The sequence below is a fragment of the Nerophis ophidion genome, linkage group LG11 (genome assembly GCF_033978795.1).
Source record: "Nerophis ophidion isolate RoL-2023_Sa linkage group LG11, RoL_Noph_v1.0, whole genome shotgun sequence".
NCBI classification, from domain to species: Eukaryota; Metazoa; Chordata; class Actinopteri; order Syngnathiformes; family Syngnathidae; genus Nerophis; species Nerophis ophidion.
In genome coordinates, this window is record NC_084621.1 from 41592047 (window position 1) to 41607798 (window position 15752).

At 42.4% G+C, this 15752-nt stretch overlaps 1 protein-coding gene across 1 annotated transcript; it reads right to left on the reverse strand.

The window, feature by feature from the left end:
* Positions 1–8329: 8329 nt before the first annotated feature.
* Positions 8330–8670, reverse strand: LOC133561432 (small ribosomal subunit protein eS21). Its single transcript, XM_061914726.1, has one exon. It carries the CDS (start codon positions 8609–8611, stop codon positions 8366–8368), a length of 246 nt encoding a protein of 81 aa, XP_061770710.1. The 5' UTR covers positions 8612–8670; the 3' UTR covers positions 8330–8365.
* Between the last annotated feature and the right edge of the window lie 7082 nt (positions 8671–15752).

The following is a 15752-nucleotide window of genomic DNA, read 5'->3' on the forward strand; positions in this document are numbered from 1 at the left end:
ACCTTGGAGAGGACCTCAAATGTGGCAACCCCCCTCTCTAGGGGACCGAAAGCAATGGCTGTCGAGCGGGTCTAACATGATACTGTGAAAGTTCAATCCATAGTGGCTCCAACACAGCCACGAGAGTTCAGTTCAGCCACGAGAGTTCAGTTCAAAGCGGATCCAAGACAGCAGCCAGAGTCCCGTCCACAGGAAACCATCCCAAGCGGAGTCGGATCAGCATCGTAGAGATGTCCCCAACCGATACACAGGCGAGCGGTCCATCCTGGGTCCCGAGGAGCGGTCTACCCTGCATCCCGACTCTCGACAGCCAGTACTTCATCAGTGTTCATCAGACCGGACCCCCTCCACAAGGTAGGGGGGCAGAGGAGAAAAAGAAAAGAAGCGGCAGATCAACTGGTCTAAAAAGGAGGTCTATTCAAAGGCGAGAGTATACAAATGAGTTTTAAGGTGAGACTTAAATGCTTCTACTGAGGTAGCATTTCGAACTGTTACCGGGAGGGCATTCCACAGTACTGGAGCCCGAACAGAAAATGCTCTATAGCCCGCAGACTTTTTTGGGGCTTTAAGAATCGCTAATAAGCCGGAGTCCTTTGAACGCAGATTTCTTGCCGGGACATATGGTACAATACAATCGGCAAGATAGGATGGAGCTAGACCGTGTAGTATTTTATACGTAAGTAGTAAAACCTTAAAGTCACATTTTAAGTGCACAGGAAGCCAGTGCAGGTGAGCCAGTATAGGCGTAATATGATCAAACTTTCTTGTTCTTGTCAAAAGTTTAGCAGCTGCATTTTGTACAAAATGTAATCTTTTAATGCTAGACATGGGGAGACCCGAAAATAATACGTTACAGTAATTGAGACGAGATGTAACAAACGCATGGATGATGATCTCAGCGTCGTTAGTGGACAAAATGGAGCGAATTTTAGCGATATTACGGAGATGAAAGAAAGTCGTTTTAGTAACGCTTTTAATATGTGACTCAAAGGAGAGAGTTGGGTCGAAGATTATACCCAGATTCTTTACCGAATCGCCTTGTTTAATTATTTGGTTGTCAAATGTTAAAGTTGTATTATTAAATAGAGGTCGGTGTCTAGCAGGACCGATAATCAGCATTTCCGTTTTTTTGGCGTTGAGTTGCAAAAAATTAGCGGACATTTATTGTTTAATTTCATTAAGACACGCCTCCAGCTGACTACAGTCCGGCGTGTTGGTCAGCTTTAGGGGCATGTAGAGTTGGGTGTCGTCAACATATCAATGAAAGCTAACACTGTATTTGCGTATGACGTCACCCAGCGGCAGCATGTAAATGCTGAAGAGTGCAGGGCCAAGGACAGAACCCTGGGGAACTCCACACGTTACCTTAACATAGTCCGGGGTCACACTGTTATGGGAGACGCACTGCATCCTGTCAGTAGGATAAGAGTCAAACCAAGACAGGGCTAAGTCTGACATACCATTTTGTGTTTTGATACGCTCTAATAAAATATTATGATCAACGGTATCGAAAGCAGCGCTAAGATCGAGGAGCAGCAACATAGATGACGCATCAGAATCCATCGTAAGCAATAGATCATTAGTCATTTTTGCGAGGGCTGTCTCAGTAGAGTGATTTGCCCTAAAACCGGATTGAAAGGTTTCACATAGATTGTTAGACGCTAAGTGTTCATTTAGCTGCTCTGCAACAATTTTTTCGAGGATTTTCGAAATAAAGGGAAGGTGAGACACCGGTCGGTAGTTTACCATGAGGTCAGGATCGAGGTTAGGTCTTTTAAGGAGAGGATGAATAACCGCTTTTTTTAATGCTAGGGGAACAGTGCCCGAGGAAAGTGATAAGTTTATAATATTTAGCACTGATGGACCTAATAATACAAAGAGCTCCTTGATAAGTTTCCCAGGAAGTGGGTCAAGTAAACATGTTTGTTTTATTCCATGTACACATTGTAACAATTCTTCTAATGCTATTTCATCAAAACGAGAGAAACTATTTTGGTTATTTGCAGTATCCTCCGTATATACAGTCGTATCTGTGTTAATATAACACAGTTGTAGCTGGGACGCATTGTCTTTAATCTCCTTTCTAATAAGTTCAATTTTCTTATTAAAGAACTTCATAAAATCATCTGGAGATTTTTTTTTAGTAATATCTAGTTTTAGCTTTGGTAAGCATGCGTTTATTAGTTATTAAACTATCACTCCATGCTTGATGGTGCGCCTCAAGTTTAGTCGTGCGCCATTTGCGTTCCAGCTTTCTACATAATAATTTCTGAGCTCTAGTTTCTTCTGTACACCATGGCGTACACCTTTTTGGAGCCTTTTTTAACTCAGCAGTGCTATACTATCAATGGTTTCGCGCAGGGCCTCGTTAAAGTTGCTAGTGAGGTTACCAATACAGCCCATATACTTTGGGAATGGTGCCATTACGGAGGGCAGTAGGTCAGCAATGGTTGTCGTTGTGGCAGCAACTGGAAACCAGATTTGAGACTGGACACGGGACATGATGGGAATCAAGAAGGGGTACTACAAAAAATACTCCATGAATTTAAGAAAGAAATGAAGGAAGAATGGAAAGAAATGAAAGAAGAATTGAAAGAATAAATTCAAGAAATGATGGGTGGATGGAAAAAAAATATGAAAGAAGAAGTTAAACAAATGAAAAAAGATCTGAGAAAAGCAACAACAGAACACAAACAAGATGTGAAAAGTCGGCAGCAAAATATAGAAAGTCTGCAAACTCAGAACAACACCAGGAAAAATGAAGCCACTGAGATGTTCCAACAAATAAAGACCCTTCAAGAAGATATGCGCCAACAAATGCAAACCTTTCAAGAAGATATCTGCCAACAAATGAAGACCCTTCAAGAAGATATGCGCCGACAACTACATGCTATGGAACATCATAGATGAAATGGAGCAGGATAAACGAATGAATGATATCATTGTGACAGGGCACCGAATTAAACCAAGATCCTATGCGAAAGCTGTGAATAATGAAGGTGAACCGGATGAAATGGATCTTGTCTCAGCAGAACAGCAAGTGGTCAACTTTTTGCAATCAAAGGAAATTGAAATCGACATTAATACCATCGAAACATGCATCCCACTGAACAGAAGAAATAACAACGCCAGCCCAGTCGTGCTTGTGAAACTCGTAAACAGAAAATCTAAAATGGCATTGCCAAGACAGGGAAAGAAGCTTAAGGGAACAAATGTGTACGTGAATGAGCATCTCACAAAACGTAATGCTGGAATCGCCAAAAAAGCACACGACTTGAGAAAACAGGGAAACATCCAGGGAACTTGGAGTGCCAACTACAAAACCTACATCAAGCTGAATGGAGGTCCAGAAGCAAGGACCTGGACAATTTTTAAAGTTTACACAGCTTCCACAACAACGATGACAATGGTCTCTGACAGAAAACAAGCACCTAAACTCAACATCAACACTACTATGATCCAAGGGACAACTAAAAAAGACTAGGTCTTTTTTAGTCGTTGGAATGGCTAAACTAGCATTTTTTGCTGTGCTGAGCAGATGCAAAGAGGGTTGAACAGCGAATGTCTAGTCTGCTGACAACAGAGTTTGTTTTACTAATTAGTAGGGCTGCAATTAATTCTATTAGTCGACTCCTCATCGACTATCTTAATGATTAGCTGATTAATCTGATTATGTGGCATGCACATATTCAGTGGCTCTAATCACATTTTAAATACTTGATATTGTTATGCATGTGCGAACTAACAAGGTTGACTACTTCATTAAGAAATATTTATACTGTAAGTGTGATGCTTATTAGGTTGTTACAAAAATAACTATCAAGCTTTTGTCCATTTAAAAGCAAGGACAAGCAAAGTGCTGGTAAAAACTTACAGTATATTTTTTATACAAAGTCAACTGTGACACTCGCGTGCGGGCGTCTAATGGCTGCTTGTGTGGCAGGCAACCTGGAGGTTGTGACGGCGACTGCAGGACAAGAGATCATGGAGGCGAAGCTGGAACTGACAGCGGGACAGAATGCGACGACGCTTGAGCTGACTGTGTAACTGGCGGCACTTGCGGCAGACCCACTGGAGCGGATGGCGGTGCATGCGGAAAACCCACTGGAGCAGATGGGCGGAGTTTTGGAAGCGGCGGCCGGGCTGGGCAAAGCGTTGGAGAAAGGTGGCTGGGCATGGACGGAGCGCTGTAGGCGGCGGCCGGTATGGGCAGAGCGCTGGAGGCGGTGGCCTCACTGGACAAAGGACAGGAAGTTGGGGTCTTGGTGGACGTAGCTGTGCCTCCACAGTCACACAGCTACCTGCCCTAGGCCCTTCTCAGGAAGCAGATAACAGACGCTGTCACTGGTTTGAGGGAGGAGCGTTTGACTCTTGACCTTAGCGGGAGAAGAAGCCCAGGGTGGGTGGTCTCTGGGAAGGCAGGGGGAGAAGAAGTCTGTACAAAGCACATCAACTTGTGGGGGCATGTCCAAGCGTTACCACCGCTGACATGCTCAAAGTGTCTATGACTCAGGTTCGGCTGGCCCTGATGTGCCTGGACTGCACTGACTCGCAGCTCAGGACATGACAAGTTCTGCCACATTGCCGTTTAGGTTGCCATATTCACCCGTAGTCCTTGACAAGGGCTGCGCGTCGTGACGATGCCACCTTCCGCCTTCGTCGCCTACGCACAGGCTCAGCACTTTAGGGACCAAACCGCCAACTGGCCCTCACATCCATGTCCCTAGTACCTCAGGGGTGTACTGCTGAGCCTCCGCCTCGTTTCCAACCAAAAAAACATCTCGGTCCTTGTCTGCGAAATCACGTAGTCGGGGCATTCTGACAGGCGGCACATTGTGTGAGACAGCGAAGGTTGTTATGATTTCTAAAATGCAGAAAACCCGACGGGGCAACGCGCAAGTAAACAGGGATTTAATACGTGAAAAAAAAAAGGCGAGAGTGGGGAATTTTTCCAAAAGCATAGGGAAAGCTATGCACCCAAAACGACTAAACTTGACAGACTATAAAGTAAACACAAACGGAATGTTGGACATCAGCAAAAAAACTCACCAATGTGGAGCAGATGGCGTCCACAAAGTACATCCGTTCTTGACTACAGCATGGAAAGAAATATGCTCAACAGTGTCCGAACAAAGAATGGTGGCTCAGACTCATCTTAAATAGACCTATTTATAAATGGTTGATTTATATAGGCTAGAAAGGTTAAGTTTTTTACCTGACAAGTTTCGGCTACCTTGCTTCTGCAGCCTTGATCAGAGGTGTCATGTGATGTTAGCGTGACGTCGTCTGTGACGTGTTATATGGATTTTTTCCATCCCACCTGAAGTGGTGGGATGGCGGTGTCCCCTGGCGTTCGCCGGGGGTAGGGTGGGGCGCCCCCTGCCGTTTGGATTTCTACCAAACGGCCGGGGGCGGCCTTGCAGGACTGTGTCCCCGCTGTGGGATAGTTGGTAGGCTCCTTCGTCCCTGTTGACAGTCTTTGGGGCCCGCTTCCTGATTTCAACCGCCTCTCTGACCCACCGATGGAACTTGTCCAAACCATTTATAAATACACATCAGTAGGCTAAATGAACCTCTTTAACATATTAAATAGACCTAATTGCTAACAGAATGTAGGTGCGTGGATCAGCGGTCAGAGAAAGATGTGAAGCGGCTACGGAAAAACAAAAACACAACAGGAAGTGCCACCAAAATAAGTGTGTAGGACAGGAACTAAAACACTAAATACAGGAGTACACTAACAAAGTCACAAAAAAAGACCACACAACCTGGTGTAAACAGTCGTGACAAAAATAGCAGCATAATGCAAATAAACACCAAAACTGTTGAGTTATGAGCAAGGACTTGACCCCAGGATGCAGAGACGGGAGGCAAGGTCGAATCACAAAAATAGATTGTCTTTAATAAGTACAAAAAGGGATTAACTAAAGGCGATGGGGGCAGAAGTGCATACCATTAAGATACTATCAATCAATCAATCAATCAATGTTTACTTATATAGCCCTAAATCACTAGTGTCTCAAAGGGCTGCACAAACCACTACGACATCCTCGGTAGGCCCACATAAGGGCAAGGAAAACTCACACCCAGTGGGACGTCGGTGACAATGATGACTATGAGAACCTTGGAGAGGAGGAAAGCAATGGATGTCAGTGTCAGGCGGGTCTAACATGATACTGTGAAAGTTCAATCCATAATGGATTCAACACAGTCGCAAGAGTCCAGTCCAAAGCGGATCCAACACAGCAGCGAGAGTCCCGTTCACAGCGGAGCCAGCAGGAAAAGATCCCAAGCGGAGGCGGATTTTGTGTTCTGTTTGAGAGTAATGAAACCCAACTCTTCTTCTAAGCTTGAGAACACTATCGTATTGGCTGAACATTTTCACAAGTTCAAGGAAGTTGCCCTGGTTTGAGCTTGCAGAAGACTCATCACCATCTCGTGCGAGAAATAAAATTATGTCAATCAATCTGGTCAAAATGTCCCTGTTTCTTTGTTTCTCTCGCTCGCTCATCGCCTTGAATGTCTGCTACATCAAGAGCTGCTTGTAATGCAGTCGTTTTGAAAGTGTTCCATCGCACCATACTTGTCAAGTGGGCCTCTGAGTTTGCATGCTCTTGCATTCTTTCAAGCCCTTTTCTCCAGTTGTTTATCCCAGCCACTCTCCAAGCAGACTTGCTGTACTTTTCTACATTAAGAAAAAGACGACAGCTGAAGCAGAACATACCATCCTTGTCTGGTGAGTATTCCAACCACGGTCTAGTGTTATACCAGTTTCTTTGAAATGATCGTCCATCTGCATTTTTGGGACATCTAAGTACCGGTTGACATGGTCCTCTATCAACACACATTTTGACGTAGCTGGCATTACATTTTAGATCAAAAGTTTGTTGGTGGGCAGGATCTGTAAGATACTTTAACAGTGCAATATTTGATAACATCTCTTCTCCTACATCACTTGTAGCTCCTTCAACATCCCCCCCATGTATGGCTTCCTCTGCAGTATCATCTGCCTCCCTTCCTGTGGATTCTTCCTCCCCAACATTTACCGGGATTTCTAAGGCTTTCTCTGTGTCAGGAGTTGCATCTAAAGCCTCTTTTCTCTCAGGTATTGCTTCTACACTCTCCTCCTCCTCTCTCTCAGGTGTTGCTTCTAAGGTCTCCCCCTCTCTCTCAGGTGTGACACTTTCTGAGGTCTGTGGTCTTTCTTGAATTCTGGTGCTAGTACTTGGTTTTAGCCATGCATTAAGAGGTCTGCTACCCTTAGCTGCTTCCTGGCGCTCCTTCTCCTTCCTTTTCTGTATCCTTTCTTTTTTTGGCTTTGTGCTGCAGGAATAATCAACATGAATCAAGTTTAAATACAGATGGTAATATTCCTAACAGGTAACCTACATCTTATGTCCCCAGAATGCTGAAATTATTATTATTATCATCAATAATAATATTTATTATCATTATTCTTCTTATTATTATTGTTATTATTTTGTTAACCCACACAGTAATAGCAAAGTCACAATAAACTTTATATCTAAACCTCTATTGTGAGAGAAATGTGATCAGCCGTAAACACGGTGCATTTTATTTTGAAAATTAACCCGGTGTTTTATTTTGTATTTTGTACACTACTTCCTGTCCCGCACGATCCGCTCTGCTCTGTGTGGAATTGATGCGCCGTGCTCCGATGTCCGGCAAAAACAGAAGCTGACACATTGAATAATCCAGCGTTTTTCTGAAATATGACCCATATTAGATGCTGAATAAGTGGACGGCGACTAGACCATAACTCACAGGTTCAAGTTGCTCCACTGTCACATCTCCTCAGGGGCGCAGTTGGCTCTCTCTCCTCTCACTTACTCGCCCTCTCTCTCTCTGGCGGAAGCGGCAGGCTCAAACAACCCGGCATTACAAGCAAACGGAGTTTTTGTACAACTGTTTTTTTTTTTTTACATCCTGACAATAATTTATTAATGTTTAAAGAAAAAGAAAAAAACAAAAACAAAAAAACACACAGGCAGAGGGTACTTTTTAAGACTAGGCAAAAAAGAGCAGGAGCTCAAACACTCTTAGGGCCCTATGTGCGCACGTGCCTCACTGTAGCATCTATTCTGTAAGCCTTATAATGCGGTGCGCCTTATATATGAACAACGTTTTAAAAAAAGCCATTCATTGAAGGTGCGCCTTATAATCCAGTGCGCCTTATAGTGCAGAAAATACGGTACTTTGTATCGCAGACGTGTAGAAGCCAACAAAGCATGTTTTCATGAGGCAGCCAGCAAAGTGCATTGTAAGTGATCAACATGACAAGAGGGGTCAACAAGTGCCTAATGATGTGATGTTTAAGTAAGGCTGAATCACCATGATGTGTTTCTTACTTGGCGACAACACCGTCAGCCTTGGCCAGCCTGAGGATGGAGTCATCAGCCTCGCCCATCCTGCGGATAGCGCCACAGATGGCGTAGGTCTTGAACTGACCGTTGAAACGTCCTGTGACCTTGTCCACCTCAGCTATGTTGATCTGGACAGAAGCGTGATCCTTGGCTCCAATGATTCTGTTGCTAGCAGAGCATTTACGTGGGACGTAAAGGTCCACATATTCACCAGCGTCGTTCTGCATGGTCAAAGGTGAGCAGGTCGTCTACAAACGTATCCGACAGATGGACGACAGGAAAGCACTAAACAGAAGGAGGACTCTCGGTGGTCAGCAAAAGGTTCCAACGAAAAAACTTCTCTCAATTACTGAGGAACTAGGGTGCAAAAAACAAGAGGTAAAGAATGATGATAAAAAGAGAGAGCATGTACCAAGTTTGAGGATGCGAGTCAGGCATGAGCACATGGAGAGCACAGGTGTCAATAACTGGCAAGGAGCAGCTAACTGTGATGACCTTATATAGTGCCGGGTAGCGATTAGTTGCAGGTGTGCCTCGCTGGAACTAATTAATGGAGGAGAAACTAATACAAAAGGCAACAATCTATTGTTTACTGTTTTTTTCATGCTGTGTTTAGACAGATGTCACACAGGTATTTAGATAAAGCTTAACAGGAGGACTTTGGCTAAAATGATACTTAAATCTGTTTTCCACACAACTTCACCTTTCTGTTTTGAGCTATAGCTAATTATCTTACTAAGGGGTTTTGCATACCACATCTTCCAGATGTCTATCATGCCCCTGCGTCGCCGACGTACTAGCGTGAAAAACAAGGGTTGTTTTGCAAATTGAGCAAGTTATTCATGTATCTGAAGTGTTTAGTTGTGTTTTTAAAGTGGCTGCTGCCATTTGCCCCTTCTGTTGCTCGGCAGTCACCAGTCGTGCCGGCTGACAAGGACATACTATTTGTTTCTGTCCCGAAAAACATGAGCGATGACATCACAGACTAATATCGGCAAAAAGAATCTGTCCGTGACAATTTTTTTTATTTTCATTTATACGTCAACATATAGTTGCATCCTATGAGTTACTGTGATTTCAAACACAAGTTGTCACAATGTTTGTAAGCTTCGTACTTGCGGACTCCCAGATACACATGCTGGAAGCCAGTTGTGCAGGGTTGACAAAGGTTTAATGTTTCCAGGCTCTCCAATCACTTTATTTTCCCCAGACTTTTCAGTTTCACCAATCTTCCTCCTTCCTCTGCTCCCGGCCGCTGACTGTTAAAGACAACAGACGATTAAAGTACCACGTACTACCTGTGAAATCTAATTACCTGCCAGCTGTGTCTCACCGTCAACACATGCCCCGCCCCTGCCCGATGGTGCTCGTCCTCAGTCCATGGACAGCGGCAGTAACTTTCCTCCTGCAAGCAGCGCTGACTACACCTCCCCCCACAATGTTTTTTAGTTTTTTATAGGAAAAATGTGATGTGTCCCTGGAACTCAGAGGGTTGACAGCATCCTTTCAAATTTAAACGTGTCGGGAACGCAGGACGGCTACCCACAGACATCACTCTAATGTCATTGTTTAATAGATAGATAGATGGGTAGATAGATAGATAGATAGATAGATAGATAGATAGATAGATAGATAGATAGATAGATAGATAGATAGATAGATAGTACTTTATTGATTCCTTCAGGAGAGTTCCTTCAGGAAAATTAAAAATAGTATAGTAATAGTAAAACATGTCTGTTCTATGATATTATCCACTAAAGATGGGACTTTTTGGCCAGCTCATGATTCGATTTGATTCCAAATCAATTCTCGTGATATATTATTTGGCATAGAAATGATAATAAAACCCTTTTAAAAGAGGTTACATGTTACAAAAGCTCCTACGCGCAGCGTTAACTTAAAAAAAATCTGTGTAAAAATGTTAAAATACAAATTTAAAAATGAGACAATGTTAATCTACCTAGTAACATTAAAAAGAGCAACTCCAACCCAACTCCAGAGAGAAATTTACAAAGCAATTAAGAAGACATACAAATACTTTAAAGGCCTACTGAAATTAGATTTTCTTATTTAAACGGGGATAGCAGGTCCATTCTATGTGTCATACTTGATCATTTTGCGATATTGCCATATTTTTGCTGAAAGGATTTAGTAGAGAACATCCACGATAAAGTTCGCAACTTTCGGTGCTAAGAGAAATGCCCTGCCTCTACCGGAAGTCGCAGACGATGACGTCACATGTTTAAGGGCTCCTCACATATTCACATTATTTTTAATGGGAGCCTCCAACAAAAAGTGCTATTCGGACCGAGAAAACGACAATTTCCCCATTAATTTGAGCGAGGATGAAAGATTCGTGTTTGAGGATATTGATAGCGATGGACTAGAAAAAATAAAAAAAATTATATTTAAAAAAAAACGCGATTGTTTTGGGACAGATTCCGATGTTTTTAGACACATGTACTAGGTTAATTCTGGGAAATCCCTTATCTTTCTATTGTGTTTCTAGTGTTTCAGTGAGTTTAATATTACCTGATAGTCGGAAGATGTGTGTCCACGGGTCTCAGGGGAGTCGACGGCAGCTATGGACGGCACAAGCGCAGCTTTTCTCCAGGAAGAACTGACTTTTTAACCACAATTTTCTCACCGAAACCTGCTGGTTGATATGTGGTCGGGATCCATGTTCTCTTGACCGCGCTCTGATCCATAGGAAAGTTTCACCTCCAGGAATTTTAAACAAGGAATCACCGTGTGTTTGAGTGGCTAAAGGCTAAAGCTTCCCAACTCCATCTTTCTACTGTGACTTCTCCAATATTAATTGAACAAATTGCAAAAGATTCAGCAACACAGATGTCCAAAAAACTGTGTAATTATGCCGTTAAAGCAGACGACATTTAGCTGTGTGTGTGTGCGCAGCGCTCATACTTCCTAAAAACCTGTGACATCTTGCGTACACGTCATCATTACACGACGTTTCGAAGACGAAACTCCCGGGAAATTTAAAATTGTGATATAGTAAACAAAACCGGCCGTATTAGCATGTGTTGCAATGTTAATATTTCATCATTGATTTATAAACTATCACACTGCGTGGTGGGTAGTAGTGGGTTTCAGTAGGTCTTTAAATACAACCAAATACAATACTAAAAAAAGGGAAACCACAAATTAATAAAAGCAACAGTGTCAATAATAATAATACTAATAATAATATTGTCTTTGGCAGTGGGAGGAAGCCGGAGTACCTGGAGGGAACCCTTGCAGTAACGGGGAGAACATGCACACTCCACACAGAAAGATCCCGAGCCCGGGATTGAAACCAAGACTACTCGGGACCTTTGTATTGTGAGGCAGACGCACGGACAGGTTGATTGGCAACACTTAAATTGGCCCGTTGGCACTGCGATGAGGTGGAGACTTGTTCACGGTGTACCCCGCCTTCGGCCCGATTGTAGCTGAGATAGGCACCAGCTCCCCCCCCTGCGACCCCAAAGGGAATAAGCGTTAGAAAATGGATGGATGAATGATTTAATCAATAATAGTTGTTTATTTTTTTAAACAAAGTATTGATTCTTAAAAATATGGAACATTTTTTATAAAAAAATGTTGAAATTGATTTAAAAAAATAAAAAATAATTCAGAATCGGAATAAATTAAAAAACAATATATTATTTTGTCGAAAGACTAATCTTATTTAGAAGGGACACACAACAGGTTCCCCCGGATTTGCTCTGATCAGTAGAAAGTAGGCGTTTAAAGTGACCAGTGTACGTATTAACGGCATTAAAAAATTCAATGCCCTTGAGTAAGTGTTAAAAGGTTGGAATGTCGCACGCATAGAGAAAACAGAAAGACACATCCAGATCGTAGACAAACACAAAGACACGTAAAATTAACCTGCGTGCGTAAAGAGAGACCTATCGCACGCGATTTGGTTTTTAAGTGCGAGAATCTCACCACTGTTTTGACGCCATACCGGTTCCACCAAACTGTAGGTTTGTGTATCGTTCAATCACGAGCAAAGATGCAAATGCTGAAAATCCTCATGCTTCTCACTGCCCCATGACACCTCACCACACTATTTAAATAGCAAATCTACATATTTCCCATGGTAGCATTGAATACAGCTTTTCTTAGCCATGCAATCCATCTCGACACTTGGGAGAACAATCAAGCCCTTTGGAGCTCAGTTTGCATTGAGTACAATTGGTGACTTGCAAAGCCTGTTGCTAAAAGATGTAACCATATTAAAATATGTTTGGACGAGCTCGAGCTGCCATCGTCCACTTGCATGATAACATGTGAGGCTACACATACTTAAAGTATGTGCAACACATACTGTATTTGCAGCATTGCAAGTCCTCCTCTACTAGCAGATCAATCAGTAGTGCCATTTACCTGCAGGAAGCTTTTTAAGAAAACAAAGTGGGACGCCAGAAAGGGCAATCAGAGCTGCACTTCCTGTCTGACATTCATGAACTCAGCCCTCTAATGGCACCATCCATTATAACCCATATTTAAATAAACACAGGCTTAATGACATAACAAATGAGCCAGGCTGTGTATAGCTTCATAATCAACATAAAAGGAGAGGAAAAAAAGTACAAAAGAGGAACTACATTACCTCCTCCATTGATAATATTTTTATCCCTCACACACGTCCGCCTACTCACTTAAATAGAAATAAAGTAATCAAAATGATTTTAATTAGTGAGCAGGCTGCATAAACAAGGCAAAGAGGAGGACTGCTTCAAAGTGGTGACGCATTCAGGATCTCGAATTGGAGTGATGAGGTGTGCCGAGGGATGTGAGCCGAGGATGTCTTTGTGGCTTGTGCAGCCCTTTGAGCCACTTTTGATTAAGGGCTATGTAAATAAACTTTGATTAATTGATGGATTTGTCAGCGCTTATTATTCAAACCAATCCGTTCCTGCAGTAACGCCCATATTACTGTACTGATAATCCATTCCACGTTTTCACTGTTACTTCAGCAAGGTCGAGCCAGATCTCAGCAGCATTAAGGCTACATCAGTGCGTTCACAGCACTGCAGGGTAGGATGTCCAATTCAGAATTATTTTTTTTTCAATTCTGAGCTTTTCATGTAGTCGTTAACATTACAAAGAAATGTGTCCGGGCTCAGTAGTAGTAACCCCAAGATGCAGGAACCAGGAGGACAAAGATCAGGTAAGAGGATTTTAATGGAATTAACACAGGAAATAAAGCAGTCGTGCTTTTAAGGTCCAAACATGCCTGTCTCGTGCAATGAGGAGCGTGCGAGACATGCATAAATAGAAACATGTTGATTGACAGCCGGTGTGGTCCGGCTGCCAATCAACAGCAGGTGAGGAGATAAAAAGCGCTCAGCGGGACAAGCAGGAAATAGAACCAAAATAAGAGCATCGATAGGAAAAAAAAAAGGAAACACAAACAGAAATAAAGTGACAGATCATCACAAATGTGAATGCAAACTGACCTGAATACAGACCTGACGACATGATGTCGCACATCCTGCAGTGTTTACAAAAGTAAACCTGAAAGTAGACATGCTTCAATTCTAGTCGTCTCAGTACTGCTGCATTTGTGGCAAATTTTAGGGATTCTGTGGAGAAGATTATGAAAGAAGATGCCTCCCGTACTTTTGGGGATATTTTCCTCCATGTCAGCTCTGAAAAGCGGGTTGGCGATCAGTGGTGGAACATTTATTGACGTGAGTTCCTTAAACATTTTTTCGCCTGTTTCTGCTAATTTTTCAAACTGAGACTCACTGACTTTGGCTCATTTTCTGTGTATCGGAATACATATTTAATGACCACACACCATACACCCCCCTACACATTTCTATTACATATAAGATGTCCGGGACCACTGGATCCAGGGCTGATAGAAGTGTGGAAATTGTTGTTCTGTGTACCACACGCACACACACACACACACACACACACACACACACACATACACACACACAGCAGGCCTAGACAGGAGGAGGACAGAGTGTAGGTACACAGAACATCAGAGGGTCAAATATGTGAGAAAAAGAGAGCAGACAGTGTTGACAAACAATGTTGCAACGTTGTGTGGGAACCGCAGGTGCAGAAACACAAAAGAAGAATCCCTGTGGGATGCAGAAACTGGCATAGAAAATTTCCGTGCAACGTTCATATTGTTGTTACTCAGCCAGCGTTTGTGGGTCTGATGGAACGGTTGCATTTTGTGGCTTTTAATGCCTCACAATCAAACACTTTAATGTTGAAATACTGAACAGATATTTATTGGGATAAGGTAAACATATGTTCAGTATTTTAACATAAAAAGTGTTTGTTTGTGAGGCATTAAAAGCCACAAAATGCAACGGGTCCATCAGACCCACAAAACACTTTTATGTTAAAATACTGAACAGATGTTTACCTTATCCCAATAAATATCTGTTCAGTATTTCAACATTAAAGTGTTTGATTGTGAGGCATTAAAAGCCACAAAATGCAACCGGTCCATCAGACCCACAAACGCTGGGTGATTAAGGGATATATAAATTGACAGATGTTTATTGGGATAAGGTAAACATCTGTTCAGTATTTAAAACGCCAGCTAATTAACAACAATACAACAATTAATGTGATTTAATAGCCTTTGTGTTATTTTAGAATAGTGTTTCGGGGCTCTGAAGACTGTATGCACTGACAGACTCATCGTCAAGAAGGTGGAGTTCTATGGGTGTTTTTCTTCACTTTTTTACGTTTTCACCGTAAATGGCAGGTTATTGTGATAGTCCTTATTGCCCATCCCCTTCTGGCCAGATGTGGCTTAAGGGGCCTTGAATTTGACACCTGTGGTCTAAATCCCTTAATTTACCATTACAGTAAAACAGGAAACTAACAAATTGCTTTTCAACCAATTTTTCAACCAAAACCAGTCTTCAGTATTTGCTGTGTAAGTCTAATACAGTAATGTCAAGTTTCAAGTGCAAAATATTCTGAATCAAGGAGGGTGTGCACAGACACCAAATATTTGGGTGTTTGTTTTCGTGACGTTTTCTTTCCACCACAAACTACATTGTTTTCAGGTCAGCTCTGTAGTGCTGTGCAGGTTCGTTTACACTGTTATCATTTGTGCAACGTTTCCCTGTTTGCAAGTTTCCATGCAACAACACTGTCCTAATGGGTTAGGGCCATCTCAAACTTTCTTACTTGTCCACATTCAACCATTTAGATGTATTCAGTGTTTGTTGTGCAATTTTAATAGAGTGTCAAAATGTTGTGAGCGAAAATATTTTACAAGGGCACCGTGTTCTTCAAGCCTGGTGACGCCCCTGGTTCCATTATAGTCTTTGACTTGCTTTTTTGCAGAAGGTCCGTAAAAAAAACGCTCCTAAC